At 65.5% G+C, this 26889-nt stretch overlaps 2 protein-coding genes, 1 long non-coding RNA gene and 1 other non-coding gene across 20 annotated transcripts in view; 1 reads left to right on the forward strand and 3 right to left on the reverse strand.

The window, feature by feature from the left end:
• Nucleotides 1–1749: 1749 nt before the first annotated feature.
• Nucleotides 1750–14720, reverse strand: MYO1G (myosin IG). Of its 3 annotated transcripts, none has more exons than XM_051853073.3 (22): nucleotides 14458–14720; nucleotides 13087–13295; nucleotides 12573–12666; nucleotides 11667–11832; nucleotides 11420–11473; nucleotides 10705–10815; nucleotides 10453–10569; nucleotides 9946–10170; nucleotides 9710–9855; nucleotides 9275–9389; nucleotides 8682–8852; nucleotides 8448–8518; nucleotides 7645–7719; nucleotides 7321–7453; nucleotides 6626–6792; nucleotides 6076–6283; nucleotides 4305–4528; nucleotides 3782–3926; nucleotides 3207–3311; nucleotides 2908–3021; nucleotides 2074–2228; nucleotides 1750–1982 (listed from the first exon to the last, which is right to left on the reverse strand). In XM_051853073.3, the coding sequence occupies exons 1-22, from the start codon at nucleotides 14550–14552 to the stop codon at nucleotides 1826–1828; spliced, it is 3057 nt and encodes a 1018-aa protein (XP_051709033.3). In that variant the 5' UTR covers nucleotides 14553–14720; the 3' UTR covers nucleotides 1750–1825. The 3 variants fall into 3 exon arrangements, with proteins under 3 accessions (XP_051709033.3, XP_089172014.1, XP_089172015.1); XM_089315888.1 differs by having other exon boundaries at nucleotides 11659–11832; nucleotides 14458–14584; XM_089315889.1 differs by lacking the exons at nucleotides 1750–1982; nucleotides 2074–2228; nucleotides 2908–3021; ... (1 more) ...; nucleotides 3782–3926; nucleotides 4305–4528 and adding an exon at nucleotides 4169–4304 and having other exon boundaries at nucleotides 14458–14684.
• A 2930-nt stretch (nucleotides 14721–17650) lies between these two features.
• Nucleotides 17651–20089, reverse strand: LOC108177203 (uncharacterized). Of its 14 annotated transcripts, none has more exons than XR_016222823.1 (6): nucleotides 19943–20083; nucleotides 19601–19665; nucleotides 18634–18779; nucleotides 18270–18474; nucleotides 17856–17981; nucleotides 17651–17761 (listed from the first exon to the last, which is right to left on the reverse strand). It is a non-coding gene; the product is annotated as an uncharacterized LOC108177203 (long non-coding RNA). The 14 variants fall into 14 exon arrangements; XR_016222827.1 differs by having other exon boundaries at nucleotides 17848–17981; XR_016222825.1 differs by having other exon boundaries at nucleotides 18270–18477.
• On the reverse strand, nucleotides 19330–19462 carry LOC127492717 (small nucleolar RNA SNORA9). Its single transcript, XR_007922414.2, has one exon. It is a non-coding gene; the product is annotated as a small nucleolar RNA SNORA9 (small nucleolar RNA).
• Nucleotides 20090–24576: 4487 nt separating the features above from the next.
• CCM2 (CCM2 scaffold protein) overlaps nucleotides 24577–26889 on the forward strand; it is a 49879-nt gene continuing 47566 nt past the window's right edge. The window contains exon 1 of one of the 2 annotated variants that reach the window (XM_051853126.3): nucleotides 24577–24735. In XM_051853126.3, the coding sequence (XP_051709086.1) occupies nucleotides 24706–24735 (30 nt within the window). In that variant the 5' untranslated portion in view covers nucleotides 24577–24705. The remainder of the gene's footprint in view (nucleotides 24736–26889) is intronic. The other variant, XM_051853128.3, reaches the window with a different exon arrangement.

Genomic DNA, 26889 nt, shown 5'->3' on the forward strand with positions numbered 1-26889 from the left:
CGCTTACGTGAGCTGTGGCACGGGTCCCAGTGCAGCAGGTAGGCTCCGCCCTAGCATGTCCCCCAGCCCTTGGCCAGGGTCCCTGGATCCCGGGCACTGCCCAGCAGTCCCAACCCTGCCCCCTCGAGGCCCTGAGGCTTGGCAGGGAGTGGCCCTGGCAGGCTGAGCCCCGAATGCTTCTCCCCTCTGGCTTCCCTGAGGTGTCGCCGGCTCCCACAGACCCCTCCGAAGGTTTTGGGGAAGGGTATGTGTGTTTGTGTGTCTGTGTGTGTGTGTCTATGTGTCTGTGTATCTGTATGTCTATGTGTATGTGTGTATATCTGTGTTTGTTTATGTGTGTGTCTATGTGTGTGTTTGTGTCTATGTGCATGTCTGTGTGTATATGTGTGCCTCTGTGTGTATGTCTTGTATGTATGTGTGTGTCTATGTGTGTGTGCTCTCTTTGTGTGTGTGTCTATTTGTGTGTGTCTGTGTGTACATGTGTGTATGTGTCTATGTGTGTGTCTGTGTGTTTCTAGTGTGTGTCTATGTGTGTGTGCTGTGTGTCTGTGTATGTGTATATGTGTGTGTGCGTCTATGTATGTGTCTCTGTGTGTCGATATGTGTGTGTGTCTGTGTATGTGTGTGTGCTCTGTGTCTGTGTGTGTCTATGTGTGTGTGTGTCTGTGTATGTCTATGTATGTGTCTGTGTGTATGTGTGTCTCTGTGTATGTGTGTGTGCTCTGTGTCTGTGTGTGTCTATGTGTGTGTGTGTCTGTGTGTGTGTGGTTCCTCACCTCTCCCAGGACAGAAGCTAGTGGATGCTGCCATCTCTCTGATGAGGTGGCCCCCACAAAGCAGGGACCCAGCCAAGGTCTAGGACCACTCAGGACCGCCCACGGAAGGGGACCACGCACTGCAGATGGCACCACAAGGAGGTGATGCCCAGTCCTGTTGCCACCGGAGCCAGGGAGGGATGCTGTCGGCTCTGTGGGGGCTCTGGGCTGGGCTCAGAGGCAGCTGTGTGCAGGAGCTGACCTCAACCCTGGCACCCACAGATGCCCGGCTGTGTGGGCAGAGTGCCAGGGCCTGGACGGGCCTCGGCCAGGCCATGGACAGAAGCCAACTTCCAACCAAGGCACACGGCCAGGATTTCAGGGGGTCCCGGAAGAAGAGGGCATGAGTGGCCATGAGGCAGAGGGGGCAGCTACGGCAGGGGCAAAGGAGGGGCTCAGGGGCTCAGGGGCTCAGACGCGCAGGGCTGGAGAAGGACTTAGAGGGCCAGGGCGGGAAGGTGCGGGCTGCTCCAGGCTCTCCCTGTGGCTCCTGTGAGCCCTGCGCTCGGCCCTGTCTCTCCATGGCTGTGCTCCAGAGACAGGTGGGCTCCCCTCACCCCCTCATCCCCTCAGCAGGTGCAGGACAGGGCGGGGCTGCTCTGCCCCAAGATGGCCCTGGGACTCCAGGCCTTTTCCCGTGGTCCAGGAGGAGCCAGGCCAGGAGTCCTGCAGAGAGCAGCGAGGGAGAGAGGCTACGGAGGGCTGGGCCCGGCTGGAATCCGCAAAGACCTCCAGGGCAGTGTTTTAGGGAAAATCCGTGCCCACCCTCTCCCTGGGCTCCTGCTGCCCCAGACCAGCCTGGACTCCCCACTGTGGGGAGCGGAGGGTGCTGGGTAGACACTAGGCAGGCGGGTGGGCAGCATGTGTAGCTGTAGGCACGGGCAGCCAGAGCTCCACCCACGTGGCAGGCCCACTCAGGCACCGCCACGCTGGCCAGGACCACGTCTCTTTATTGTGCAGTGCTCAGGGGGGAGGGGGCCAAGGCCAAGGGCAAGGCTGGGACACCGCAGTCAGCGGCTCGGCCACAGGAGGGTGAAGGCGCCACGGCTGCAGCGGAAATCTGGCTCCTGCTGCTCCGGGCTGGCCTCCACCGACACGAGGCGCCGGGTCCCGCGCTGGCTCAGCGGGATGCAGTCGGAGACACGGATCTCCAGGGCCCGGCCCTCCCTGGAGTGGAAGCAGAAGGAGGTCAGGGCCACAGGGCACTGGGGCTGGCAGGGCTCCTTGTCCCGCCTTCCCCAGGCTGGGCCAGACTCACCCCTGGCAGTGTGCGGCCAGCACACCCACCAGCTCCCCGATGCGGTTGTCCAGCGGAGGCTGGGAGCGGTGCAGACACACCACGAGGTCATCCTGGCCCCGGGCATGCACCACCACCAGCTGGTCCAGCCCGCTGGTCACGCTCAGCCCCGTCACCTGCCAGGGAGCGCAGGGTCAGGGGCGCCCCAGTTCCTCCCTGGGGAGTCTGTGCCAACCCCCACCCAGGGGCCCTGCCCTGAGCCGAGTGCCCCCTGCATGGCCCCTTCCTCCCCTCTCTGGTCTCTGTTGACAAGGGGAGGGGCGGGGCTGGGCACAGCATGACAGTGTGCTGGGAAGGAGTGTTCTAGATTCCTGCTCTCTGGTGTGGCAGCCGCTGCTCACCACGGCTGCGGAGCACTTGCTGTGAGCGTGTTGTTTTCTTTATTTTTACATTTAAATAGCAACCAGGGTCAGCGGCCCTTCCACTCTGACCATCAGAGGACCCCCGAAACCATGTGGGATCCAGAGGGAACCGGCCTGGTCCCTGGCCTGGGCCGTGTGAGGAAGCCAGAGGGTGGCAGATCAGGCAAAAGGGGCCAGGGTCCCTCAGGAGGCAGCTGAACCCCGGGGGCCTGGCTGTGCCCCAGAGGGACCAGGTGGGCTTGGGGGGGCATTGCACTTGGCCACTTGGGACAAGGTGGCTGGGCTGGCGAGCCGGGCAGGGCCCCTCCCCCCCAGGAATGGGAGCCTTAGCAGGATTTGCTGCCAGTGGCCGGGCTTGGGGTGCCTGGGGCCACCCCTGGTGGACAGAAAGGAACGCGAGGCGGGGCTGCCCCCCCACGGGCTCAGCGCTCACCGCCTCCAGGGGCACGGCCCGCATCACCCGGTACTGGCGGCTGGGGTCCAGCTTGTAGAGATGCCGGTCTGTGAGCAGGAGGGCCCGGTCCCGGCTCTTGCGGAAGCGGTTCACCTGCGGGAGGGGTGGTTGGGCCCGGGCTGCTGCTGCTGGGCCTCCTGCCCTCTCTCCAGGGCCGGGGGTGGGGGTGGGGGTGGGGCCTCCCACTGGAGCTCCAGGAGCAGGTGGGGAGGGGTCGGAGGGGGGCTGGGGCCCCCTCCCCACTGAGCTGCCCGCGCTCACTCCCCCAAGCCCCGAACCTTGCGCACGTGGCTGGAGAAGAGCAGGGCTGCAAAACCGTCCTTGTCCCGCAGGGCCTTCAGCTGCTGTGCAAACAGGCTGGAGGCTGTGGGGTTGTCGGTGGCCTGAGGACAGGGGCAGAGGGAGGGGCAGCTGGGACCCTGGTGCTCTGGGAAGCCCAGCGGCCGCCTGCCCGTGAGCTGAGCAGAGCCGCGCTGGGTCCTGCACAGGCAGAGAGCAGAGGCCCCCAACCTTGATCCCCGGGTCCTAGGCCCATCAGCTCCCCCACCCCCTGCCCCTGCCCCCTGCTGGTCCTCACACAGGCCCGGGCCCCAAAAGAAGCCTTGAGCCCTCGGACCTTCAGCCCCTGAAAACTTTGCCAGGATTGAAGACCTCGGGACAGCAGGTGCACACTGAGACGTGGGTGCACATGGCTGCCTGGCGGGGCGTGTGTGGAGGGGCTGGGGGCTGCACAGCACAGCAAGGCTCAGCCCCCGATGAAAACCCTGCATCCTCAGGGATGGAAACCTTGGGGTGGGGGTGGGGCACATGCCCTCCCCCAACCCTCCCAGGGCCCCCGCCTGTCGGCACTCACCAAGGACAAGTAGTCTCGGGCCCAGGCCCTCCGGCAGCCCCAGTCCTGCCGCAGGCCTTGCAGGGCTCCCATGGCGGCCACCTTGGCCTTGATCTGAGCCATGTCTGAAGGGGGGATGTTCTTCACCAGCTGCCGGGCCCGCCACCTGTGAGAGCGCAGGCAGCCCCTGGATCCAGGCCCCTTCCCCGGGAGAGCCGGCCCCTGGGCCTGAAGCAGGCCGCCCTCACCTCCCAACCTCCACCGGCCTCCCTGGTTCTCGGCGCTGGTACCCAACCCTCATCGCTGGCCCTGTGCCCAGCTCCCTCCTGCTCTGGCCCTGGTCCTGGCCCTGGAGAACTTCCACTTGGCCCACAAGGCCCTGGCCCCCGTGGGGTCCCCTCCCTGGCCCTGACCTTGAATGCCCAGCACGAGCCAGGGATGGTCAGGGCTCTGCCTGATCACGGGGCACGGGCATGAGGTTAGGGCTAGCTGCCGCGGAGCCGCGTTCAGAGGATGCTGGCCGTGGGCGGGGCGGCCGGCTCACCTGCGGAAGAGAGCGTGGCAGGTGTCCTGAAAAGGCTGCAGCACGGCGGGAGGCGGGGGCCACACGAGGTCGCGGCCGTAGAGCGGGGGCTGCCGAGCCGCCTGGAACCGCCGCTGCAGCTCTGCCAGGTGGGCACGCACCTTGTGCCTCCGGAACCAGCGCATGATGGTGTAGACGGCGCGCAGCCGGCGGCAGCGCCACCTGGCTAGGGTGCCCCGCCAGGCCTGCGTGGGCCAGGCAGGATGGGACACACCGTCAGGCCCGGCCCCTGCCTTCTAACCCCCAGCCTGATCCGAAATCTCCCTGGAGCATGCTCTGCCTGTCTCCAGGGAGGCCACCCTCCGCTCTGCCTGGCACAGGCTGCTTCCCAGGTGGGCGGGCAGCCCCCCGAGGACGGCGAGCCCTCCCCAAAGGCCTGCAGACACCTGGGAAAGAGCTGCTTGCGTGTGCCTGGGCTTTCAAGGCTTCATCCCCAGGGAGAAAGCTCGGATGGGGAGAGCGGCAGGGGCGGAGCAAGGGGCTCTCTCCCCACGAAGGTCCCTGAGGGAGCCCACCTCCCATCTCAGCTGCCGTAGGGGTAAGCTCTCGGAGGCCCTGAGACAGAGGGGCTCCCCAGTTACATGACCATCAAATACAGACTGGGAACCCTGCAAGGCAGGCACCCCAGGGCCCACAGACTAAAACAGCGTTAAGCGATTCAGCAGGGGACCCGGGCGACGGGCCCTCCTGCTATGGCCCCGAGCACTGTCGCCAGATAACTGGGTACTGCCTGGGAATTGAGAGCAAGGAGCAGCGGGGACTTTCTTAGCTGGGAGGCAGCTTCAAACAACCCCTGTGACGCAGAGGAGCCACAGAGGAGCCGCAGATGCAGAGCGCGGTTGCCCCTGCACCCGCGTGGGAGACCCGGAGGAGGCTCCTGGCTCCTGGCTTCGGATCGGCGCAGCTCCAGCCATTGCGGCCATTTGGGGAATGAACCAGCAGATAGAAGAACTCTCTCTCTCTCTCTCTCTCTCTCTCTCTCTCTCTGCCTCTCCTTCTCTTTCTGACTTTCAAATAAATAAATAAATAAATCTTTTAAAAAAATGCAAAGTTATGGGGAGTGGGGGGAGAATCTGTAAGCTTTGGAAATGCAAGCGTACTTCAAAAACTTCGTGGAAAGTTGAGGCCAAGAGGTTTAATTTTTGAGGAGCAGGCGTTTGGCCCGGCAGGCACAGTGCCGCATTGCCGTGCAGTGGGTTAAGCCTCTGCCTGTGATGCTGGCATCTCATACGAGCCCCAGTTCGTGTCCCGGCTGCTCCACTTCTGATCCAGCTCCCTGCTAAGGCCCCTGGGAAAGCAGCAGAAGATGGCCCAAGCACTGGGTCCTTGCCACCCACATGGCAGACCCGGTTGGAGCTCCAGGATGCTGGCTTCAGCCTGGCCCAGCCCCCGCCATTGCGGCCACCTGGGGAGTGAACCAGCTGATGAAAGATATCTCCCTCTCTGTCTCTGTCTCGCTCTCTCTCTAACCCTGTCTTTCAAATAAAATCAACAAATCTTTAAAAGAGAAAAGATGCCAGCATCCCGTCCAGGAGTGCTGGGTTTGAGTCCTGGCTCTGCTCCGACTCCCTGCAGCAGGGAGCGAGGAAGGACGGAGGGAAGCCGGGGTCCTGAGAACCTTGCTGTGGGCCCCTGGTGGCCACAGGACTGCGCAGGCCACTTGCAGAGCTCACATGAGCGCACCCCAGCCCGGTCACAGGCCCCCACCCCGCACCCGCACCTGCACCCGCACCTTCTGCAGCAGCAACACAATGATGGGGATGAGGCGGGCTCGGCTCTGCTCCAGGGCCACCAGCGTCTGCGGCGAGCGGATGAACAGCTTGCTGCGGCCGAAGGCCACGTCCCCCTGCAGCCCGTGCTGCTCCACCAGGGCGCTCACGGCTGCCTTGTCGGAGCCCAGCAGGTGGTTGGGCCACGTGTACTCACAGGTCATCTTGTACCTGTCGCCAGAGGACAGGGCAGTGGGGGCCTGGCGTTGGGGAGGGGGCGTGGAGCCCACGCATCCCTGGGAGTCCCCGGGGCCACAGTCCTTCCAGGATGTCCCTGGAGCACCCACGGCATCTGTGTGTGTGTGTCCTCACACACATTGTCATATGTGCGTCTGCACACACGTGTCCCCATACACATCTCCATACGTGTGCTCCCACATACATGTTCTCACAGACGAGTCAGTGTCCAGAGGAGGCTTCCTGCATGCCATCAGCGTGGGGGGTGTCACGCAGGGACCCTCTGCTCGCCCCTGGGGCCCACCCGAGGTCCCCCAGCCGGCCCCGGCGCCATACCTGAGCAGGAAGCGGGAGTAGGGCTGGCGGGAGGCAAAGCCGGCCCTACGCACCCTCACGTTCTCTAGTAGCCCCAGGTAGGCCACCTGGTGGCGGCAGCGCTCTTCGTCCAGCCTCCCGGCCACCTTGTCCTCATTGGGCTTGATGCAGCGGATGTAGAAGGGCTCCTGGGGGGCACAGGGGTCTTGGGGGCCAGGCCCGTGGCTGCCGGGTGCTCTGTCTTGAGCAGGGGCGTCCCCAAGTCCCCAGAGGCCCGGGCTAGGAAGAGAGTCAGGACGAGGGACCTGGCGGCCGGACAAGAGCCCCAGAGGCCCTGGGAGCTGCCAGGAGGCCGGGCCCAGTGCCAGGTCCCCTACCCGCCCTCCCAGAAGGGCTATGTCCCTGCAAGCCCTGCTGTGACCCCCGGAGCTCCCTGTGGCTTGGGGCCCAAAGCTCCCCGAGACAAGCAGAGCTGCTTTCCTGGCCCTGCGGCCCCAGCTGCCAGGGTCTCCCCAGCCCCTGTGCACCCAAGAGGCGGTAGGGCCAGGAAAGCTGGGCTCCGAGTCCCACCGACTACTCAGCCGTGAGCCTGGCCATGGGCAGGGTACCCTCGGGGGCAGAGGCTGCTCCAGACTGGACAAGGTGTTCCCCCACGCTGAGCCCCAGGGCGCGGAGAGAAGGGGCCAGCGAGTGGGGCTGGAGAGGGGTGGGCGTACCTTGGAGGCCAGGTTCTCCACCAGGGCCACCATGGAGTTCTTGAAGAGCGTGCCGGCCGTTAGGGGGCGCTTGGTCACCTCCGTGATGTCCTGCTGCCCATCCGGCCACATGGCTCGCAGGGTGGGGTCCCCACTGCAGACACAGGCCGTGTGCCCAGCTGCTCTGAGGACAGCAGCCCCGCCCGCCGCCCTGGCCACCGGGAGCTGACTGGCCTTGGTCTTGAGGCTCAGGCCGCCCACTGTCACGTGGGGATTGGAGCCTAGAAGTCTCTGCAGGCCCCAGGCCTGGCTCGCCGGCACCCACCCAGCCAGCGCCGTGCCCACCTGTTGTATAGCAGCCGCTTGACGTCCTGGAAGAGGGAGTCTCGGTTCTTGTCAATGAAGCCCTCGGCGGAGTACCTGCCAGGGGAGGGGGGAAGATGCGGGCCAGGCTGAGAGGACCCCAGGAAGCCCCCTCCCCCGGCCCTCTCTCATCCCCCTGGAATCCCTCTCTCAGGAGACGTTCTCTCCTGGAAGGTGAACCGGGCAATAACGCCCCCGGCTCTGGAGCCAAAGGCCCCAGCCCTGAATGCAGCCCGCTGTGTGGCTGTGGCCAAGCCGCGCGACCTCTCTGAGCTGTGACAGCCGTCCCTTGCTCGGTGCTCACTGAGTTTCCATACACATCAGGCGCTCCTGGTGGTGGGCCTCACTGCCTCGCTCCTGGGCCTCTCCCCAGGTCAGTGCCCACACAGCTGCAGCTCCTGCCGAGGCCCAGGGCACGGGCTCCCCGGAACAGGACTGACCCCTGGCTGCTTGGTCTTCCTCGTCTACTCCACGTCCCCACCTTGGCACTGGTGCCACCTGAGTCATTCAAATCCACTTGGGGACGGTGAGCCAGAGACAGATGGAGAATCACCACGCCGAGGACGCAGCGCGGAGGGAAGCCCAGGAGCTGCCGAGACGGGCGGGACTGCAGCCCCTGTCCCCGCCTCGGCCCAGGTGCTGGCAGGCGTAGGGCTGGGGGCCACTGTCCCGAAGGCCCCGTGTCCCACTCTTGTGCAGCAGGTGAGGGGCCACGTCTTCAGTGCCTCCAAGAAGCCCCGTGACACATGCAATGGCGCCCTGTGGCGCAGCAGGGGGGACCTTACGTGACGTCCCCTGCGTAGTGCTTGATCCGGAAGTCTCGGCCAAACTCCATGGTCTTGTCTGTGGGGCAGAGCTGCGAGACGGGCCAAGGTTCAAGGCACAGAAGGGAGCAAGCTTTGCTGGAGGGACCAACCCCACATCCACCCTTCCCCGGGGCGATCCACCTCAGCCAGGTCCCACCGAGGCCCCAGGAGGCACTGTCGGGCCCCCCCACCAGCCCGGGAGCGCCGGGGCACCTGGCGGCTGCTGTAGTGCGGGTGGTGGCGGTGGTGTGTGTCCAGCGTCTGCAGGAAGATGTGGTCGGTGATGGGGCCCGCGGTGCTGCAGGCCTCGTCCAGCACGGCCAGGATGCCTCGGTGGGGCCGCTCCACCAGCTCCACGATGCTGGCGTTGTTGAAGTACTCCACCTGGGGGGCGGAGAGCAGGGAGGCTCCCGAGGCCCGCCCGCCCCCGCCCCGCCCCGCCCTGCCCTGCCCGACCGGCCCCGCCCTGCCCCGCCCCGGCCCCGCCCTGCCTGGCCCCGCTCCGCCCCGCCCCACCAGCCTGGCCCCGCCCTGCCCCGGCCCCGCCCCACCAGCCCGGCCCCCCCCCCGGCCCCGCCCCGCCCCCGGCCCCGCCCCGCCCCGCCCCGCCCCGCCAGGCCCCCGCCAGGCCCCGCCCCGCCCCGCCCTGCCCGGCCCTGCCTGACCCCGGCCCCGCCCTGCCTGGCCCCGCTCCGCCCCGCCCCACCAGCCTGGCCCCGCCCCACCCTGCCCGGCCCCGGCCCCGCCAGCCCGGCCCGCCCCGCCCCGCCCCGCCCCGCCCCGCCCGCCCGGCCCAGGGGGCTCACGCTCTGCCAGGCGATGCCCTCGCGCTCGTACTCCTCCTGCTCCTGCTTCAGCACGAGCTGGATGAAGAGCTGCTGCAGCTTCTCGTTGCAGTAGTTGATGCAGAACTGCTCGAAGCTGGGGGCGGGGAGGGGGCTCAGGGGGGCTCGGCCCGCCCTGCTCACCGCGCTCGGGCCCGCCTTGCCGTGGGCCTGCTTCTGCCCCGGGCTCCTCCGCCACCCCACCCCAGCCCTGGTGGGCAGCTGCCTGGGGGACACTTGAGTGTGGCCCTGGGGGAGGCGAGCCCAGCGACGCTGCCTCTCACCAGGGCACCACCAGCTGGGCCACGGCTGAGGCACCCTGGGGACAGGGACCTTGGGGCCCAGCAGGAGGACCCAGAACGCTCCTGCCTCCCCACCCAGCCAAGCCCCCTGGGGCACAGGTCCTGAGCCGCCCACCTGTTGACAGCAAACACCTCGAAGCCATAGATGTCCAGCACGCCGATGACTGTGTCCTTGCCGTCGCGCCGCGGGTCGCGGTCCCGGGTTTCCATGATGCCGTTGATCTTGTCGACCACCCACTCGAACAGCCGCTGGTAGACCGCCTGGGGGCAGAGCCGCCGCGTGCTGCTGTCCTGGCCTCACCTCCCTCATGCAGGCCTCCTGGGTTTGCCTCCCTCGGCCAGCCCTGGTACCTTGGCGCAGGCGTCTCGCGCATAGCTGGCCTCGGCCACCGTGTGGCCCTTTTCTATGAGCTCCCGGCCTCCAGAGGCCACTGTGCGGGCCAGCAGGGAGCGCAGCACCAGGTCCCGGGGGGTGGCTGTCAGCTCGGCCACGTGGGCCACCAGGGACTCCTCGGCCACCGCCAGACCCCCCTGCTGCTGGCCGTTCTGCTGTGTCTCCACGAACTCGATGTTTCCCTGGTCGTGGGGGAACCATGAGGAGTGCAGGCTCTGTGCCCCAGAGGGCTGGACGCCCTTGACCAGGCAGAGGGAAGGGAGCCAGGGGACTTGGATGCAGGCTGCCTGGCTCCTGCTCAGACCTGCGGGTCACTGCCACCGCGGGCCGCAGAGAGCAGAGACGCAGCCAAGGTCCCCCCCAGCAGCTCAGCGACTTCGCTGGGACAGCTTGGCTGTGTTCCTCCCTCCTCCCTGGGCAGCACCCAGCCAAGACTCCCCTGAGGGCACCCGTGCCAGGCTCACCAAGTGCAGGATGGCGGCCAGGATGCGATGGACGGAGCCCACCTCCTCGGTGCTGAAGCCGATGACCCTCATGGCCTCTGTCACCGCCTGGTGGCTCCCTTCATCGCTGTCCAAGGCCTGGGGCCAGGGTAGGGGGAAGGGTTCACCACTCAGGCCACCTGAGCCAATTGGGCCGCTGCACCACCCTGGCTGTGCCACCAGCCGCACGTTCCCTGCCCCACCCCCAGGGCCCTGGGCTGACCCACCACTCACGTTGTGCACGCCCATGCTGAGCCCGGCTCCCTGGCGCGTGAAGTTGTACAGAGCCGGGTTCCTCTCCAGGTGCAGCCCCTGCAGCTCCTGGTCCGTACTGCCCCTCAGCAGCTGGGGACACAGCCACGCCGCGGTCAGACAAGTGCTGTCAGGACCACGCACGGCCATGTTCTCGTCCTTCCTGTCAGCACGCAGGGCAGGTGCCTTCACAGCGGGGGCCCGCCCGTGCCCCCCCCCGGGGAGGGGGCTGTGCCTCCGTGGGCACTCGGAACCCCACGGGGACACGACCCTTGTCCAGGAAGCGCTCATACGCTCAGGGCCTCAGCCACCTTCTTCCGGGGAGCTCCCCACCCAGTGTGGCTGCCGGGCAGGTGGAGGGGGTGGGGCCCCGGGCAGGTGGAGGGATGGGTCCCCCGGGCAGGTGGTGGGATGGGCCCCCCAGGCAGGTGGAGGGGGGTGGGCCCCCGGGCAGGTGGAGGGGGGTGGGGCCCCAGGCAGGTGGAGGGGGGTGGGCCCCCGGGCAGGTGGAGGGGGGTGGGGCCCCAGGCAGGTGGAGGGGGGTGGGGCCCCGGGCAGGTGGAGGGGGGTGGGCCCCCCGGACAGGTGGAGGGGGGTGGGGCCCCGGGCAGGTGGAGGGGGGTGGGCACCCGGGCAGGTGGAGGGGGGTGGGGCACCTGGGCAGGTGGAGGGGGTGGGGCCCCCCCCGCCCGCTCACCTGGTAGAAGGCGTGGAAGTTCCTTTCGCCCACGTGCTGCTTGAGGACCCGAGACTGAGGAGAGAGGACAGCCGGACTCCAGAGGGGCAGGGTCTTCCCGGGGACCCCATCTGAGCGTTCCCAGGTGCAGGGCGGGCTGGGGTCACGGGCCCAGGCCCCAGGCGCACTGAGGCCCGCATGGAAGCGGGGGCGGCCTGGGAAGGGTCTCAGCCGGGGTCCCCGGGCCCTCCTCGGCCTACCTGCCTACCTTCTCCAGCAGGTAACTGTGGATGTGCCCGCCGATGGGGTCCCCCTTGAAGTCGAAGTTGATGTCCATGTACTTGCCGAAGCGGCTCGAGTTGTGGTTGCGGTTGGTGCGGGCGTTGCCGAAGGCCTCCAGCACGCAGGTGGACTTGAGCAGCACGTCCTTGACTCTGTGGCAGATCAGCGCTCGCGTCGGCGCGTCCCCCCCAGAAAACCCCAGCATGGGAGGACGATGGGAGGGGGCGGGGCCGGCTCTGCCCAGCACGGCCCAGGGCCTGAGAATCTGCAAGGCCGGGGATTCCGCTGGCTGGGCTGTCACAGGGTGCAGCCCTGAGGCCCGGCCATTCTTTCTCCTCCTTCCTGGACTGCAGCTGCAGCCTGGGGAGGAGGGGCTGGCCTGGCCGCTTGGCCTCCAGCCGCAGCTTGGGCAGAGGTGCGGCCCCGTGTGCTCAGGAGCTGCCACTGCTGGTCCCCTGCAGACCGCGCCCACTGCCTCTTGACAGGAAGAGACGGGTCACACAGGAAGGTGCTTCTGCAAGGGCCACAGGGGAGGAGCAGCGGCCGGCCCCAGCTTCCTGGTTCCTGGCCACAACCCACACGCCTGCCTGGCGCGCTTGGCTGTCCTGACGGGGCTGCCAGGCTCTCTGGGCTTCCACGGGGCGCCCCCACCTACCTTGTCCTGTTTCCGATGTCCCTGGGCCCGTCTGCACCTCTCTGTGCCCTGCCTGCTGGTGTGCCCCCCACCCCCAGCTGGCAGCCTAGGCCCTGGCTGGCTCATGCCCCTCGCTTGAGTGATCCTGGGTGTGGTTCAGCCACGTGCGGCCTCTGGGTGTGAGGAGAGGCCTGGGAGCCTCCGGGAGCCTGGCCCGGCGGGCTCTCGCGTCCCCCAGCCCCGGCCCCGGCTGCTCACCGCTGCACCTCGGCCCTCTGGCTGGGGTTGGTGACGGCGGCGATGTACTGCATGATATGCTTGCTGGCTTCCGTCTTCCCCGCGCCGCTCTCGCCTGCCGGGGAGATGGGAGCTGACACCCGCCCCTCAGAGGCCAGCTCCCTGCCTGCTTGTTTAAAGATTTACTTAGTGGACAGGCAGAGGGACACAGAGAGAGAGAATCTTCCACCCCGGCTTCACTCCCCAGATGGCCGCAGTGGCTGGGGCTGGGACGGATCTTAGCCAGGACCCGGAGCTCCGCCTGGGTGTCTGACACGGGTAGCAGGGGCCGTCAGCCACTGCCCTCCCAGGTGCACCAGCAGGCAGCAGCGTAGCTGGGACTTAAACTGGCTCTGCGCTGTGGGACGCTGGCGTTGCAAGGAGTGGCTTACCCCGCTGGGCCACAACGCCTGCACCCCCAGAGCCCTAACAGCCCTCTGCCACCCAGTGCACATGAGGACCCGAGGTCCAGGAGGCCTGGGCAGGGGGAAGGTACCCGAGATGACGATGCAGGTGTCCCTGGACCGCTGCTTCATGGCCTTGTAGGCGGCGTTGGCCACGGCATAGAGGTGGGGTGGTCGCTCGTACAGTTCACGGCCCTGGTACTTGGCGATGGTCTCGGGCCCATACAGGGGCAGTTCCTGGTAGGGGTTCACGGACACCAGCACCTCACCGATGTAGGTGTAGATGCGACCCTTCTCGAACCTGGACACACAGGACGACTGCTCAGCTCTCACGGCCTCTGGCTGCAGCCCGTGTCGGGCTCGGGCCCTGTCAACCATCCCCCCTCCCTGAGAAGGGGGAGGGGGTGGGTGTCCCTCAGGCCTCCCTCGTGTCATCCTGGGTGAGCTGAGCCCCTCAGTTGCAACCACCACAACCAGTGTGAGATCCACGCTGCTTCCGGGGCCTGGAAGTCCCAGGACTGGACCACCCCGGGTGTGGCAGGGTCAGGGCTGGCTTCTGGGTGGACCCCACAGGACAGGTGGGGAGAGGGGTTGAGAGGAAGGGGCTGGGCTGGAGGAGGGAGAGGGCTCAGCTGCTTCCTGTGTCAGAACCCGGCAAGGGGCCCCGCCCAGCCCCACCCAGACCACACGATGGCACTGGCACTGGCTGTCGCTGTCTGCACCCCAGAGCGTGGCCGGTGGCCGCAGCCCTCCCCCCTCCACAGCCTCAGCCTCCTGCAGCCTGTCACCCTGGGGACCTGCGTCTGTCTCCCCTGACCCTGACCGCTCTGCCTGCCCCTCAGCCTCTGGGCTCCTAGGGTGTGGGATCCGCCCTTCCCCACCTTGTGGCCCTCTCTGGGGCTCCCCCTGCTGCACCACTACCGTCTCTGACCTGGGCGTTCCCTTCGAGCTGTGGCCTTGCCATCCCCATCCTCAGAAAGCCTCGTGTTCGGGAGAACGAGGATGGACATTGCCTGAGCCCTCCTCTCCGCTCTGAGGGCTGCTAGGCTGGGGGCTCCCAGCGCTCAGCAGGTCGCCCACACAGGCCCCAGCAGGCCCCTCCCTGCCCTGTCTGCCACCCGGAGTGGCAACTGGGCTCCTGGGTTCCTTCTACCAGCCCTGCCCTGTGACCCCACACGTGCTCTCCCCCACCCCCACCCGGCCCCCAGCCCCTTGTCAACCAGAGTGAGGTCTGCCTGCCCTGCCCGGGGCTGCCGGGCGAGACCGAGACACGAGGCGGCATCCGCAGTGTCAGCCGGGGTTGGCTACAAGGTGCTCATTTCAGCCCCAGTGTGGTCTGAATGGGAGGTGCGGGCCCCGCCGTGCTGACACGCTCCTTGTTCCCGTGGTGGTTGGGGGGCCCCTAGGGCTGAGGAGCTGGGGCTGGGGGGAGGGAGGGGCCTGGCGCCCCTCCAGGGGTCTACCTGAGCTGCAGGTTCTTCATGAAGTCCTCCATGGTCACCTGGTCCAGGAGCACAAAGTCGGCCTTGCCACACCCGGGCCCTTCCTCGTCCTCCATGCTGCTGCTGGCAACACCCAGGCCGGGGTGCCCCGATCTTCCTGTGCGGCAGGCGGAGGGAAGGGGAGCTCCGGGAGGTCCAGCCCCGACCAGCCTCCCCCAGCGCACTGAAGTAGGAAGTGGGTTCTGGCCCTGGGAGGGGCCGCCCTGCCGATGAGCAGCTCCCTCCCCTGGAGGTGCTCTGAGCAGCTTCCTGCTCCCCGCCCGCCCCCGGGAAGACTCTGCCTAACGGTCCTCAGTCCTCCAGCTGCGGTGCAGGTGCTGGGTCCTCCCCGTGGCCTGCGCAAAGCTCCCGTCCGCCCCAAACCCTGGCTGTGCACTCCACAGGAAGACTGCTTGGCATGATCATGTATCCAACGGCGTGCGGTGTCCACGGAGAACTGAACGCTGCACGCGTTTTACCATGTGCACAGTGAGCCTGCACACAGAAATGAAACAGGGTGGAGTCAGGCCACAGCATTCTCTATGGCAGGGCCGGCAGTCAGGGCTCGCTGTGCCCCAACCTGGGCCGTGAGAAGGGCGGAGACCCTGCGGCGTGGCCTGGGGGCTGGCCTGCAGGAGACCCTGACTGTCCTCGGCCTTGGGCATTCTGGCAGGGGCACCGGGCTGTCCTGGGGCTCCTGGAGGTGCACAGAGGAGGCAGGGAGGGACAGTCGCCCTCACAGCGAGGCCGTGCTGGGGAGGACGGGCAGCTCTCGCCCTCTCCTCGCACAGGGAGGCCGGAGGCAGGTCCCAGTGTTCCCAGACCTGCGTCAGCCAGCCACGCGCCACCCGCAAGCCGTTGTTCTCACAGTGGTCTTTCAGTCATCTCGTTTTTCAACTTTGAGTGTTTGGCGCCGGCCCTGCGGTGCGGCAGGTGAGGTTACGACTCCCGTCCCAGGTCAGAGCTGCGGTGTGGGTCCCAGCTGCTCTGCTTCTGATCCAGCTCCCTGCCGACGCACCCGGGGGCAGCAGACCCTGGGCCCCTGCCGCCCACACGGGAGACCGGATGGTGCTCCTGGCTTCAGCCTGGCCCAGCCCTGACTGTGGCAGCTTTTGGGAAGTGAACCAGCAGATGGAAGATCTCTGTTACTCTGCATTTCAAATAACAAAGTAAATCTTCAACAAACAAAACCCCAACTTTTGAGTTGTCTGGTAAGCAAGTGGATTTTTTTTCTCTCAAAACCTTAAATGAACACACACCTGGCAAAATTGGAAGTGCTATCCCAGCACCTAATAAAGTGAGCCGGGCACCACAGCCGCCTCCGGCGTGGAAAAGGCCCGGATCTGGGAAGCAGCGCTCTGGCTCCTCCCAGGGGGCCCTCGCGGGCCAGCTGGTCAAGTTCCATCTTTCCAAGCTCTGACACGGGGGCCCTCCCAGCCTGGCCTCATGGCCTGGTGCTTTTAGAGGGTTTCCCGGGCTGAGGGAGGGCCGGGGAGATGTCACCCTCAGCCCTCTTGTCACAGTTTCACTTCCCCAACCCCAGGAAGTCAGCAGGGGGGGGCTGCGCTAATGACCGGGCTTTGTTCCCCTGAAACTGAGGGACACTGGGACCTGTGCTCCCCACACTTTGCCCTGTCGCTGGCCAGTGTTGGATTTCTCCCCCTCCAACCTCTCAGAAACGTCAGCCTCAGCTGGGGTGGAGCCCCTGGTATGGCTGCAGCCTGTGGCCGCCTCCACCCTGACGCGTCCTGTGCTGCCTCATTCGATCCTCGTGACCCACGCAGGAGCCGATACTCTCCTCTCTCATCCTTGGAAACCGAGGCCCAGAGATGACATCACACCAAGGAAGCTCCTTCCTGGCTCCGCACACTCACACTGCCCAGCAGCTGACTCGGGTCCCGCAGGCCGCCTGGCTCCCAGAGCCCCTTCCCCGGGACATGCTCCTCGCAGGGCCGCCCTGGCAGGGCACACGGCTGCAGCAGGGAGGTGGGGGCAAGGACAGCAGGGAGGGGCACCGCCCACTCAGCCTGCTGGGGGCTGCAGTAACCTCCCTGTGAAGGTCCATGGGGCTCAGCCTGCACCCCCACTGATGCAGTCACCCAGAAAATGGTCCTTTCTGCTCACCCCTCCACATAGCCTAGCTACAGCTAAGGATTTACTTTGGGGGTCAGCGTTATGGAATGGTGTTAGGCCACCAACTGACACTGGCATCTCACAAGGGCTGGCTTGCGACTTGGCTGCTCCAGCTCCAATCCAGCTCCCTGCTAACAGCCGGGCAGAAGCAGTGGAAGATGGCCCAGGCGATTGGGCTCCTGCACCCACATGAGACGGGACGAGTGCTATGGCTGTGGCCTGGCCCAGTACTGGCAGCCATCGGGAATGAACCAGCAGATGGAAGGCTGTCCCTCCCTCTGGAACCCTACCTCCTCTGACACACGGCAGTGCTGTTTGTAAGCACTGGGCCCAGGCAGGAGGCCTGAACCCCTGGCGGCACCCTCACAGCTCCTGGAATTGGGAGGTGGCTGATGCCAGCTCCCGTTCCCCACCTGGGGTGCAGCTGCTGGTGTGCTGGGGTGTTTCTCAGCAGGGGGCAGCGCCCTGAGTCCTGCTGCAGCCCTCCACGCCACAGGACCCCTGGTCTCAGCCAACTGAGAGCCTGCCAGCCCTGCAGGCAGCCCGCGTGGATGGCGACCAGTCCCTCACGTGAAACACGAAGCGTCATGCACTCGGGGGAGGACTGGGTGTGCCTCTGGGCCCCACTGCACAATTCTGTCTTCAGTCGTGGCTGGGAGGTGAACGGCATCCACAGGAGGTACCCGAGCACCGCACCAAAAAGTGGGGGCTCCCTCGGCCTTAGCCGGCACCTGTGGGGGTGGGCCGTGTGTGCTGTGTGGCCCGGTGGTCAAGAAGCCCACAGCCTGTATCAGAGGGCCTGTGCCTGCTCCAGGCCCCGGCAGACCCTGGGGAGCAGTGGTGCCCACCACCCACCAGGGAGACTGGGACCGAGGGCCTGGCTCCCGGCTTCAGCCCAGGCAAGCCCCCGTGTGGGCGCCTGCGGAGTGAACCAGCAGACGAAGCAAGCACTCTCCCTAATAAATGAAAATTTAAAGGTGAGCTTTCTCATCTTTGCCTCCAGTATACAGAACAAAGAACCACAGGCTGGACTGCACCGTGCTTTGATTTTGTATTTATTAAGTAGTTCTTGTTTTTCACGGAGACGCCGGGGGCGTGGGTCCGGGTGCAGACAGGCGCCTCGTTCTGGAAGCTGAGACCGCGGCAGCTGCACCTAGGGTTAGAGAAGCTTCGTCAGCCGGCAGCCCAGGCCAGGGCCCACACCGCTGACCCCGGGAAGGGAGCACCGAGACTGCGAACCTGCTCACCAGGTGCTCGCACGGGAGGCCTTGGTCCCACTGCACGACAGGAGACGCAGATGAGACACACCACGGAGGCCTGCTGTTTAGACGCGGCGACACCACACATGGCCGGCGGTTACCGCCTCCTGCGACCTGTGCAGGCGAGAACCACACCTAAATCCCCGAGCCGCAGCCCAGAGCACCCCCGCCGAAGCAGACTCTGGGGAAAGACTGTAGACAAACCCAACCCCAAGGCAGTCCCACGCCCTCCCAGGAACCCAGACCCCAGGCCCTGTCTGTCCCAAAGTGGTCTCCTGAGCTTGGGGACGGCAAACCCCCTGGGACCTTCTCTCAGCCAGGTGACTTGGGGCACTCAGCACAGAACCCCAAGGACCAACACAAGTGAGGTGACTTGCTGGCCACAACCCTCCATGTCCTCACCGAGCACAGGCCCCACGGGTCGGCCGGACAGCCACCGAGGGGACCGTTCTTCAGGTCTCCTCCGGCTCTGGCATCCTGGGGGCGTCAGCCGACGTGGCTCGTGCCAGGCGCTGGGGCAGCCATGTCGCAGCGCTGCTGTCAGGGGCCGTGGGCGTCTCCGACGCCTCTCCTTGTGGATAACAAAGCAGCCGCGGCTTTCTGGACCCTGCTGGGAAACATGGAACTCTCCGGTTAGAGACAAAGTCAGCGGCCAGAGCACCACCTCCACTGACCGCCGGGCAAGCCCGTGCCCGCAGGGAGCGCAAGGCCCCTAGTCTCTCACGGCCGGCAAGCAGGCCGGCTCTGCGTAGGGGGACGGCAGTACCTCCTCCATTCCAAGGCTGTCTGTTGCAAAGACCCCCGGGGCCAAGGGCAGCAGGCACCCGACTCTCTCAAGGCCACAGGAACGCGAGACTCACAGGGACGCGTTTCCCCACGGCAGGCCCGGGGCGTTCCGAGGCTGTTCCTGGACTGAAGAGACAGACGGTCAGCTGGAAGCCTTGACCCCGAGAAGAGGTAACCCCTCCCACCAAGAACAAGAGGGCGTCTCCCTCCAGCCCAGGCCTGGCTCAAACCTCGGCCTGCGCGCCCTCAACACCCGATTCCGCCCCTGGGCTCCCCATCTGTACTGGGCCTAGAACACCTCACGAGGACACTTCAGGGCTGACTCTGGGCACAAAACAAGAGCCCCCCACGCGCCGGAGCCTTCCTCTCCGCCAGGCCGTGTTTCAGGACCCCACCCCCGCAGCTCCTCCTGCCGAACCTGCAGCACCAGTCGCCGGGGCCCGGCCTCCCCTACTCTGGCTCAGTCCCCAGCCTTGGAAAGGTGTTTAAGGATAAGGTGTACTGAGCCTAGAGCCCGGCCAACACCCTGTGCCCAAGGGTCCTCCCGTGCACGGTCACGTGGCCACCGGGGACCCGACACGTGGCCGGTGCGGACCGCAAGTTCTAGTCACTTTTAACGTCGCTCCGCGTGCGTGTCTACACAGCACCCGGCCCATCAGATCCGGCGGGCGCCGGCAGCTGTCTGAAAGTTCTATAACCTTGCTCCGGATGGGGCAGGGCAAGGCCTCAAACCGTTTCGACACTGCTCTGGCAAGCACTGCAGGAATGCACAGGGTCACGGCAGGCCCAGGCACGCTGGAGGCTTGCGGGTCCCGGACGCCTCCCTGAGCACCAGGAGGGGACCCAGGTGCAGAGACCCCTCAGCGAAGAGGCGTTGCGGCCCAGTCCAGGGGCAGCCTCTCCAGGGACAACCCCGGGCGACGGCGCAGGAGAAGCGGGCGACTCACCGGGGCATCGTGCCGGCGGTCAGCCCTCTCGCCTCCCGGGACCGTGCACCTGTTCGCGGCTGCGCCTGCGGAGGCACGCGCGCGGTCAGGCCCGGCCTGACCCTCCGGACCCCGGAACTCCCCTACCACACCGCCTACGCGGGTCCCTCAAGGTCACGAGGTCACGCGGGGCCACCTCTCTTGCGCGCCAGGCCCTCCGAGGCACGGGCAGTCGCTCCAAAGCCCAGGCCTCCGCCGGGAACAGCCTCGGCGCGCGGGCAAGGCCGGGCTCCGAACGCCGCCCACGCCTCTCCGCGGCGGCCCGGCCGCCCGTCACCCACTCCCGAGCCCCCCAACTCCTACCTTCTTAGCCCGGGACCGGCGGATACCGCCTGCGCCCCTCGATGGCAGCGGATAAAGACAGCGCCGCTCCAGAGCGCCATAGCCATGCCACCCACGCCACCATCGCTGACGCCATGGCGTAGCCCCGCCCCGACGCCGCGCGGCCACGTGACCATGCCTCGGCAGATGACGTTAGCGCGCTCGCGGGGGCGTGTCCTCAGTGCGCGGAGTCGCGCGGGACTCGGTGCACTGTGCGCCTGCGCGCCTGCTCTTAGTGGGGATTCCGCAGCCCTGCGCGGCCCTTCAGTGACTGGCGAGCGGGAGACCCGGGTCCCGTAGCCGTGTGCTCGGGACTGTGGTTTCCCGCCGGGCCCCGTGTGCACCTGGCGGGAAGGTCCCGCGCAGAGCCGTGCTTGGAGCTCCAGCTTTGAGAGTCGAGCCATTCAGCCACCGTGCAGCTGGCAAAGCCCCTTTCTCAGGACGCCGGGGCTGGTGCTCGCACGACTCGCGTGGGGCACCGCGTGCCTTGTCACAGTGCCTGGCTCCAGTCGCAGCCCGTTCCCAAGCCCACCTCCCTGCTAGTGCACCGCAGATGCAGCAGTGGGGGCTCAAGTGCTGTCACCCACGGGGGGCCCCGATGGGGCTCCTCGCTCCTGGCTTCAGCCGGGTGAGGAGGGACTGCTCTCTCTCCCCGCCCCAACTCTGCCTTTCAAATAAATGGATCTTAGAGAGGAGCTTTTCAATACAGATAACCAAAAAGCCCACGAGAGACGGGAGACGCTTGCTTATCCAATATATATATATATATATATATATATATATATTTTTTTTTTTTGACAGGCAGAGTTAGTGTGAGAGAGAGAGACAGAGAGAAAGGTCTTCCTTCTGTTGGTTCACTCCCCAAATGGCTGCTACAGCTGGCGCTGCGCTGATCCAAAGCCAGGAGCCAGGTGCTTCCTCCTGGTCTCCCACGTGGGTGCAGGGCCCAAGCACTTGGGCCATCCTCCACTGCAGTCCCGGGCCACAGCAGAGAGCTGGACTGGAAGAGGAGCAACCGGGACTAGAACTCAGGGTGCCGGCGCCGCAGGTGGAGGATTAGCCAAGTGAGCCGAGGCGCCGGCCGCTTATCCAATATTAAAAAGTATGCCAAGACAGAAACACGTATACAAGGTTCACTGCGGTTTTCCTGGAAGCTACGAGACTGGTGCCAGCAGTGTTACGTACCAGGATACTGGAAAGAACTTCCCACAGAGCCACACATCAGCACCAAAGAGCTTCCAGGCCAGTGGCACGCGCCGGGGAGGAGGGAAGCGTTTTCCCTCGACCCTTGGAAGTTCTCGGTTAGGGGCCCTCTGAAAAAAGATAATTAACAAGAGAAGAACCGACAGCGGCTTACTAATGCACACGTCACACATCCGTAGGGGCTCCCCAAGGCAGTGAGTGTGCAGGAGGTGCCTGGGGTTCAGGCTTCGATACCATCTTCATCTGAAAAGAAGGGAGGCGGGGGGGGGGGCTGGGGAGGGGCACAGGTCAGCAGGGGAGCCCCTGTGGAGCAGGTTCCGTCTGTGCCCCCCCATGCAGGCCCGAGGGTCTCCAGTGATTCACGCACATAGAGGGAGACCCCCTTACACATGGGCACTTATTTTATAAATGTAAATTGTCCTTCCAAAAGGGTAGTTTATACTGTTTTTGTAGCTTTTGGTTCTCAAAATAATACTTAATGCAAATTAGGCATATTCTGGGGTGACCCATTCTGGTTTCTTCCTCATATTTTAGGGTGGCCTAATCTAGTCTTTTACAGATGTGGACCAGGAGAGGAAACCAGCAGTCTGGCCCTGGAAGAATAGAGCCAAGGAGCCGTCAAGTGGGGCTCCCGGGACGCCCCTGTTGGGGGCCACGCAGGCTGGCGGGACGTCACTAAGAGCCAGAACTTGTTTGTTTCTTCCAAATCCACAGGCTCGGAACTTGGATATCATCAGTTCATTGAGAATTCCCTCCTTCAGCAGTGGGCAGACGGCAAGGATTTGTCTCGGGCACAGCAGTTGGATGGCGTGTGCCCGAGGATAACACGGACGCCCAGTTAGTTGCTTGTGAGCCCTTTGGTTCTCCTACGAGGGAGGTGGGTGATGGGCTGTCAGGGCCAGATGGCAGAAAGGAATAGGAAGGAAAAAACAGCCGTGGAGCAGAGGAGATTCGCTCTTTAAGAAACCAGTGTGGGGCCGATGCCGCGGCTCACCAGGCTAATCCTCCACCTGCGGCGCTGGCACACCAGGTTCTAGTCCCGGTCAGGGCGCCGTATTCTGTCCCGGTTGCTCCTCTTCCTGTCCAGCTCTCTGCTGTGGCCCAGGAGGGCAGTGGAGGATGGCCCAAGTGCTTGGGCCCTGCACCCCATGGGAGACCAGCAGAAGCACCTGGCTACTGGCTTCGGATCAGCGCAGTGCGCCGGCCGCAGGGCGCTGGTCACAGCGGCCATTGGAGGGTGAACCAACGGTAAAGGAAGACCTTTCTCTCTCTCTCTCTCACTGTCCACTTTGCCTGTCCAAAAAAAAAAAAAAAAAAAAAAAAGAATAAAAAAAATTGGTTGGAACCTGGCAAAGATGCAGGTCTGGGAACATTGGATGGGCCAGGTAAGGGTAAGTTTCCAGAGTTCAGAGGTTTCCAGAAAACAGAGGGTGAGGCTGGGAGCATCTGTGTGCGGCTGTGTCCAGGCGGCGTTGCCGGTGCCCACCCACCTCCGTCTGGCCAGCTGAGCACCAGCACCTCAGAGCTCCCGTGGTGCCAGGAGGGATCCCAGGCTGTCCCTGCCTTCAGAGGAGCTGTCCCAGACGTGGTTGCTGTCAGCATCGCTGACATGGAGGGGAGGCGGCACTGCAGGCGGCGGGGAGGAGGAGGCACTGTGCTGGGAGGCAAAGCCCAAGAAGCCATGTTTGCCAGGGGTCCAGTAACGCCGGCTTGGGCTGGTTCTGAATGATTCCGAGGAGGAGAGGGAGGGAGCGAGGGCTGCCTGAGGCGTGGACAGGTCCCGCGGGGCATGCTCCGAGAGGGGCCTCCGGGCGTTTCCATCACTGAACACAGCAGAGCTGGTGTACCATAGACAGCGCGGTGACTGTGGCTCGGTGGCTCAGTGGCTCAGTGGCTTGAGAGCTTGGAGCCACCAAGCAGGCTGAGGGGTTTACTGGTGAGAAAGCAGTGGCCCTCGGAAGTGGACTGCTGGACACTTCGAGGTCTGACTGTTTTCTGTTACTGCTGCAGTGGTCTTACGAGAGCCAGACCACTTACTAGGACTCAGATCCACACCCACAGCCACGTGTCCGGGACACTGATGCCGGCCCACAGTCACCAGCCCGGGCCACCAGCCTGCTGTATGTCAGACTGGTGGGCAACCAGGCGATGGGTCCAGTGACCACCAAGGAACAGCTGGGACGCCGCTGCTCATTTTGTCCCTGCTTCCAACGTGGGCTCAACCAGAGAAATCCCGGCGCGTTCCCGAAGCAGTGCTGTGAGCTGCTCTGCTCTAGGCCGCTGTCCTGGGGATGGTGGGGGTGGTGAGGCCCCAGTGCGCTGCCCTGGTGTCGCGATGTAGGAAGCTGGATCGTAGCAGCGGTGCTGCTCTGTCTGCCCCGGGAAGCGCTGGAGGCCGGCTCTTAAGTAACCGGACCGAACAGGGCCCGACTGGGGCAGACACAGTACAGCAAAGACTGAATGCAAGGACTACTGACAGAGGCCAGGATCACAGGCGGTAAAAAGACCAAGGACAGCAGACACAGGGCGCAGCCACGGTTCCCAAGGGAGAAGCACCCACCCCGCCGGGCAGTGCCAGCCGAACTCGCGGGAAACCGGCCCCCAGGGTGCCGGGCTGCGAAACTCTCGGCGGCCAGCTTGCTCTGCAGGGGCGCCAGCAGGTGTGCGTCGCAGGTGCCTTCCTGGGGAGGCTGCCCCTCGGGCCTGTCCCACAGACGCGACAGGAACGCCACGGGCTGAGCGCAGTCCCACCGCGGCTGGGACTCCAATACGCGGGGCTTTTGGGGCCCCGCCCGCACATCCTGCTTCCTCAGGGGTCTGGGAACCGGGAGGAGCGAGAAAGGGGCGCCCCGGGGCCGAGACAGTCCAGCGGGACCCAGGAGAGACGGAGCAATAGCCCCGCCCCCGGGCCAGGCCCCGCCCCCGAGCTCCGCCCCCGGCCAGGCCCCGCCCCGCCCGAGCCCCGCCTTCCCGGCGCGCCGCGGACTGCGCGGGCGGAGGCGGCAGAATTGAAAAGTTGGAGCCGCTCCCGCGCGCGCCACCGTGGCCCTGAGGCGCGCAGGGCGGGGTGGGGGCGGGGCCAGCCACTCGCCCTCCCTGAGGGCACGGGGCGGGTGGCCGGCTGGACAGGCTCGCTGGAAGGCCCTGGCAGGGCGGAGGTGCTCGGGGTCCTCCCGAGGGGAGCCGGGTGACCGGGGGCGCGCTCAGCCGCCCTGAAGGGGCGGGGCCAGGGTTAGTGGGCGGGGCCTCGGCGCGGCTTCCTCCTCGAAGGGGCGGGGCCTGGCCGCGGGGCGGTGCGCAGAAGCCCGGAAGTGCGAGCGCGCGGCGGCTGTGGGCGGGGCCTCCCTGCTTGGGGCGGGGCCTGCGCGGGCGGGGCGGCACCCTGGGCCCGGAAGTGCGGGTGCGGGGCGCGGCCGGGGCGGGGACTGCGGGCGGGCGGCGCCGGGAGCGCGGGGCGGCGGGCCCAGGGCGAGCATGTAGTGGCCCTGGCGGCGGGGCTCCCGGGGCGGGCCGGGCGGGCCGCGGGGGCCGCACGCGGCGACATGGAGGAGGAGGGCAAAAAGGGCAAGAAGGTGAGCGGGCCGCGCGGTACCGCGGGGGTCCCTGGGCCGCGGGGCGGGCGGGCCCGGGACAATGGGCAGGGGGCCTGCGGCCGCGGGAGGAAGCGCCGCGCCCTCCGGGGTCCGGCCCGGCCCGGCGGCCTCGTGCGGGGACCGTCGCCGGCGCGGACGCCGTGGGGTGCGCTCGCTGACGTGACGCTGGCAGGGGTTGGAGAGGCTCTGTAGTTTGCGTGGTGTGAAATGTGGCTTTGATTGCAGGCCGGAGGAGTTGATACAGAACTTTTTAGGGAGACGGGTGCGGGGTCCGCGCGCATCCGGGTGGAGCGCGGGTTTTCCAGGGGGTGCTGCTCCATCGCCCGGTCTTGCCTGTCGTGCGCCCGGGTACGCGGGCCTGGCCCTCCGACAGCCCCGCGCCCTCACCTTGTTCGGCGAGGTGCCCCACTTTTCCAAAGTTGGGTGCGGAATGGACGCTGGTGGCCTCCGCGGGGTCCTGTGCGGCCGCTTCTCTTTCCCGCCGTCCGACTCAGGTGCGGTTCCCCGCACACGCGGTGCTAAGGCTGGGAGACAGCTGACGGACGGGCCGGACCGCGGGAGGAAGAGGTGGCTGGAGGGCGAGGCGCCCACCCAGTGGTGACGGCCGGGGGCCGCTGGCCAGCGTGGCTGGGCCGGAGCCGGCTGCCCTGAGCGCGGGGACGGGGCGCCTGACCCACCGGCGCTGTCTGACCGGCCGGAGCGGGGTGGACTGGATTTCCGAGGCCCCCGCCGGCTTTGAGCCTGCAGAGGTCCCGAGAAAGCCCCAGAGAGCGCCAAGGCAGCTCCGAGCTTGGGCAGGGAGAGAAGGAGACCGCAGAACTGAACGTTACAGCTGGGCAGAGAGAATTTAACCGTGGACCAGGGGAATGGCTCATCTCGCCGTCCCTGTCCGGGGAGGTCATCGGTCAGTTGGCTCAGCCCCGGCTTGTGCCGCCTGTCCCAGCTCGGTCCCCGCAGGAGGCCGGCCGGGCGCGCTGGGGACATGTGATTCAATCCAGGCCATGGCTGAACGCACTTCACCTCGTGGGCTCTGCGGCGGGGTGGGCACAGCCTTCTGACGCTGCTCGCCCACTCGGAGCGCGGTCCCCTCCAGCTTGGAACCCGAGAGCCTGCTTTATTCTCCTTACAATAAATCAGCCAGCGACACCCGTCTCAAACTGACACAGTCTCGGAGGTTTTATAAAACCGTACTTTGAACGTCTCAGTTCTCTTCTAAGTTAGCTATCCAAAAAACGCAGACCAGCACCTGCACACACGTGGGCCGGCAGGCTCTTTCCGGGTCTCAGACGCTTGTCTTGTCGAGCAGGGGCTCAGCCTGTGCCGCTGTGGCCCATTTTCCTTGGGACACGGGAACCAGGGAGCTGCCAGAGCACCAGCGGGCCTGAGCGGACTGCACGGAAGTGGTCCAGGCAGGCTGCTCCCAGGGGGCCGTAGTGCAGTTGGCAAATGCGTGTCGAGGCCCCACTGTGAACCATGCTGACGAGGGTGCTGGGAGACGCAGTGGAAGCTGGGTCAGTGCTGGTCACCTGGAGGGCTGAGTGCATTGGCAGGGAGCTCTGCTGGCCACCAAGGGGCAGGGGTGACCTTCGGGGGTGCCCTGCTCCCCTGATGTCTGCAGAGCAGCCGGGAGTTGGCAGACGAAGTCCTGATTTGAGTCAGGAGGCTGGGGCTCGTTTCTGCACGCGGCCACCTCGTGGCCCTGTCCTGGAAGAAGCGCAGGTGTCGCTGGAGCCGGGCCTGTGTGTTTTTCTACTCGACTCTGACGAGGATCACGGCCTCAGGACGTCGCTGTTTGGCCGTAACCTTGTGGTCCTGGCTTTTCTTGCACCTGTTGTAAGGTCTTGGGTCACACCTATCGGTAGCTGTGATTTGGGCTTGATGAAGTTAAATGTTTTTGTGTTGGTCCAGCTTATTTGCATTGTTTAAATTGAAGGTTGTAAGGAGCCCTGTTGATATTAAATGTTAATAAGGAATCACTCATTTTGTATTATGTTTTGTTAAGTTCTGATTTGATAGACAGATGAGTGAGCTTCAAAAAGTTTGTGGAAAATGGTGAAGAGTTTATTTTGGTGCAGAAAGTTTTGAAATCTATGTATAGCTTTTCTTTTTTTTTTTTTTTTTAAAGATTTATTT

The sequence above is a fragment of the Oryctolagus cuniculus genome, chromosome 16 (genome assembly GCF_051225735.1).
Source record: "Oryctolagus cuniculus isolate XC-2025 breed Fujian yellow rabbit chromosome 16, ASM5122573v1, whole genome shotgun sequence".
NCBI classification, from domain to species: domain Eukaryota; kingdom Metazoa; phylum Chordata; class Mammalia; order Lagomorpha; family Leporidae; genus Oryctolagus; species Oryctolagus cuniculus.

Excerpts from the sequence above, each read along its gene's own strand:
- MYO1G (XM_051853073.3), bottom strand. The coding sequence starts at position 14,552 with ATGGAGGACGAGGAAGGGCCCGGGTGTGGCAAGGCCGACTTTGTGCTC. Across the intron at positions 11,474-11,666 it reads ACAGTTACCTGCTGGAGAAG|TCTCGGGTCCTCAAGCAGCA; the intron begins GTAGGCAGGTAG and ends CTCTCTCCTCAG. Across the intron at positions 9,390-9,709 it reads GAGGTGTTTGCTGTCAACAG|CTTCGAGCAGTTCTGCATCA; the intron begins GTGGGCGGCTCA and ends CCCCGCCCCCAG.